This window comes from Micropterus salmoides, unplaced genomic scaffold (assembly GCF_014851395.1).
Source record: "Micropterus salmoides isolate LMB-PRFRI ecotype aquatic unplaced genomic scaffold, ASM1485139v1 Ms_hic_scaffold_18, whole genome shotgun sequence".
NCBI lineage: Eukaryota > Metazoa > Chordata > Actinopteri > Centrarchiformes > Centrarchidae > Micropterus > Micropterus salmoides.
In genome coordinates, this window is record NW_024040928.1 from 5,648,053 (window position 1) to 5,652,131 (window position 4,079).

At 37.4% G+C, this 4,079-nt stretch overlaps 1 protein-coding gene across 1 annotated transcript; it reads right to left on the minus strand.

Annotated features, from left to right (window-relative positions):
• Window positions 1-1,002: 1,002 nt before the first annotated feature.
• LOC119909555 (trace amine-associated receptor 1-like) lies at window positions 1,003-2,004 on the minus strand. The gene has a single exon (XM_038727811.1). The coding sequence runs from the start codon at window positions 2,002-2,004 to the stop codon at window positions 1,003-1,005; it is 1,002 nt and encodes a 333-aa protein (XP_038583739.1).
• Between the last annotated feature and the right edge of the window lie 2,075 nt (window positions 2,005-4,079).

The window sequence follows — 4,079 nt, forward strand, 5'->3', positions numbered from 1 at the left end:
TATTGGTGCATTAATAAGAATTACATAAAATAAAAGCAATAGAAAGCAAGTATTGTAACCACCACTCTACACTAACAATGTAATGTCTGTCTTAATAATAATGATTATAATAGCAAAGCAACAACAGTCCCCCTTGCATAATATTTCTGTGGTTATTTCTTTTTTCTCAAGTTTCACAAGCCAAGAATTTTCTGTACATCACCAGCCTGATTTGATTTAAATTACTCAAAATGTAATGACAGAATAAAAGTGGTATCAACATTTAAGCTATCTTACGGCTGTGGTTTCCTGTGCCGTTTTTGCTAGACTCGTCTGCTGCTTTGGCTGCAGTGGCATGTGTGACTGCAGGAGCAGAGGGCTATGTGAGATGTGGATTTTTGATTTCCATGAGCTGTAAGTTGTAATCATCAAGATAAAACAAAAAAGTTAACTTTCTGAAAAAGTTAACTTTTTGTGGAATCAATCTAGAATACATGAAAGTATTGCTTTTTGACTTAAATTCCAGGATAAAAAATTAACTTTTCCATAATATTGTAGTTTTCTGAGATGCACCTGTAGAGAGGATTGATTATTACAGACATGATGTCATTACACATGGGTATTTGATTTTGAAAGAAAATGTGAAATTTTGTGAACACAGGTGTGTGGAAGGGATCTTACAGTGGAGACCTTGAGGCAGGCATCTGTTATAACAGACACATATAGGTAACAAACAGTATTTGATAGGACACTATCTGTCACAGAGCCACAGTCACAGAGCCATATGGAATGCCCTGCTAAGTTATTTACCCTGGTTAAATAAACTCAAATTCCAAATTTATCTGTTATCTGCAAGTGTTATTGTGCTAAAATGAGCGTAATTTTCAGTGTTAAATAAGAAATACAAGTGTGTATATACAGTAAATATTTGTCAGACAGTTAATATATTATAGTTATAATATTGTTTCAACCTTTATCACCATTCTCCAATTAAAATGGTATTTGGACAGTCAAATCAAAAATTTAAAGGAGTTTTAAGTTTGCAAAATCACCTTGAAATACTTTCCCAGAAATTATCATTCTTAAAGCTGATCTGAACCAGGTGTAAAAGAAAGCATAAATAAATGGATTGAGCATTGAATTTGACAGTGTAAGCCAGTTAAGTGTTTCAATCACAGCAACTGGTGTTACATCATATGTTAGAGGCTGAAAGATGATAAACAGGAAATAAGGAGTCCAGCATAAGAGAAAAACTCCCATAACTACAGCCAGAGTTTTAGTGGCCTTTCTTTCCATCTTACTGACAGTTGCTCCAGACTTTGTACTCTGACACGTTGTGTTCTGAATGCATTTTGCCTGTCTTTGTGCAACAAGGAATATCTTCAGGTAGATACAGAGCAATATAATGACAGGGATATAAAAAGAGAAAATACATGCCAGAGTAGTTGATATTAGAGAATCAATTAAACAACTTTCTCCACATTTTCCTTGATTAAAACCTGCAATTACGATGCCAATTCCAATTAGAGCAGAAAATCCCCAGCTCACAAGGATCATGATCACAGTAACACGATCATTGATTTTACTTTTATGAGCGAGAGGCTGACACACTGCATAATATCTGTCAATAGAAATACAACATAAGTTCAAAATAGAAGCTGTGCTCAGTGTAACATCAAAGCTTCCTCGTACTTTACAAAATAAACCTTCATGATACCAACACAAGGTTACAGTAAATGCCATGCTGAAAGGAAAGACTAAAACTCCTACAAGCAGGTCAGCCACAGCCAGAGACAGGATGAGGTAGTTAGTAGGGATGTGGAGCTGTTTGAAGTAGATGATGGAGATTATTACAAGAAGGTTCCCACATATTGTGACAACAGACAATGAACCAAGAAAAATATATAATAATATACATTTTATGGAAGGGTTGGTCTTAAATACATATGTTGTATTATCTAATTCATAACAGGGATGTATGTCATTAACCGTGAAAGTCCTGTTGACAGTCAGTTCTGGTTCCATGCCTCTAGATTCCTGCAATTCAATGTTCCATTATTAAACATTAAATTCAGAAAATATTTAACATACTTGTTTAAAATACTGTTATTGATACTTACATCAGCATTTGTATCCACAACATCAGTGTTATTAAGGAACAAAGATAACTGGTTCAAATCAATAAAGACCTGTAGTTTTAAGAGTTTTTAAATCATACTATGCGCCTTAAGTTAGCCTATGCATCAGTGTTGAGGTGTGTCTCTGTTGCCACTGTGCTGAACATTTAGACTTGATATTTAAATAATCAGCCCCCACATCATTACCATAATAAATAATAATAAATTCAAAGGTCTGTCCAATCAGATGGTTGGACAGATGTTTGCATGTGATATGAGGAAAACAATGTTTATGTGTCCTGGCATCTGCTCTAACTTTTTAAATGTTTTTTAACTTATTTACTAGAAACCTGATATACTGCATAAAGATGCAGTGCAAAGCAAATATTTTTTTTTAAACTTGTGCTGCCCCGCAGCCTGATATACAGTAGAGGAGCTGGATATCATGTTGTGCCATACAGATTTAATATCCTTTGTCTGTGTTATTATTTATTTAATTATGTATTGATTTGTCACCTGGCTGGACAGGGGGGCAGAAATCGGGATGGGGGGCACACTCACCTCACAAACAGACACCACACATCTGCAAGAGAATGGGGAGGGAGGCTTGGGGCGGAGAATAAAAAACAAACAAAAAAACAAAGAGGCAACCAGCCGAACATCAGTAATAAACAGCTGACATATGAAAACAACTGAGGGAGCATGAAAAGGAGAAACAGTCAAGCAAAATAAATTAGAATTAGAATAATAACAAAATGTTTAAATAAATAACTTAATGAAAAGCACAAAGAGTAGTTCTACCTGTGACAATCATGGACAACTTAAGTTTGTTTCCAGGTTCATACAGTTAAACTGTTTGGAGTAAAGCAGCCGTCCCCAACTTGTCACTCTGTGTCTCTTATTTTATGCAGTTTTAGTAAACAAAGAAGTGGGGAGAAAGACCAAAATGAACAGCCTGTAGTCAGTGTCCCCTTACACCCCCACATCCCCACCCACCAACACACAACACACACACACAAGATGAGAGCAAAATTCAGCTTTAATAAAAGTATTTTTTTCAAACAGGGCCCTTTGTATAAATTCATATATAAATTCTCACAAATGTAGGTTACCTGTGACAGTGTGACAGAGTGTATGTTTATGGTTTAGAGAGTGAATGCATGAATACTAAGCTAACACTGACTGACATCCATCCATCGTCAACCACTTATCCTGCGTACAGGGTTGCGGGGGGCTGGAGCCAATCCCAGCTGACATCGGCGGGGTACACCCTGGACAGGTCGCCAGTACATCGCAGGGACACTGAGAGACAAAGACATTTAAATAGCAGTTTTTTCCTGGGGTTAATAGCCAAGTACATATGTAATTGCACCCAAGACGCATTGAGTATGGAGTGTAATCTATTCAGCAAAACCACCTCTGTGGGTGATCAGGGACACATTCTGACCACATCAAACACATGTTAAACTCAGTATAAAATACTAAAACAACTGAATGGAGTACACATTATGAAGAACGGTAGCAAGGAATGCCAGGCGAAACTAAAGTTTCACTTTCCAGCTGAGCTATTCCGTATCCCACTGAAGAGTGAGGATAATATAGGTGTATAATCCATGAAGGAAAACAAACCACGATGGAAAGAGACATTTAAGATTTTTATACTGTCTGTAGTTATAGAGCATTTTGTGGAGAGTCAGCATTGTTTATAATGCAGTGACTACATGACCGCAGCACGAGAGGCTGTTGACAGCAGGCTATACTTCAGTAGGCAACATCTCCAACCTACTTCTTTGGTGTTGCAGAAGCCTCCAGCTACGGGTGACCCCAGTACATACGCAGACTCAGGGGCATGTTGTAACACAGTGTCTTTATTGCACACACTGCCACACACACACAATTTCCTAAACAAAACTCCTTCCCCGGACCTGCCACATGCTTTCTAGCTTGTTCCCACTGGTCTCCTATGGGTAGGGGGTCCTTTAC

Coding starts and splice junctions, on each gene's coding strand:
- LOC119909555 (XM_038727811.1), bottom strand. CDS start 2,004: ATGGAACCAGAACTGACTGTCAACAGGACTTTCACGGTTAATGACATA.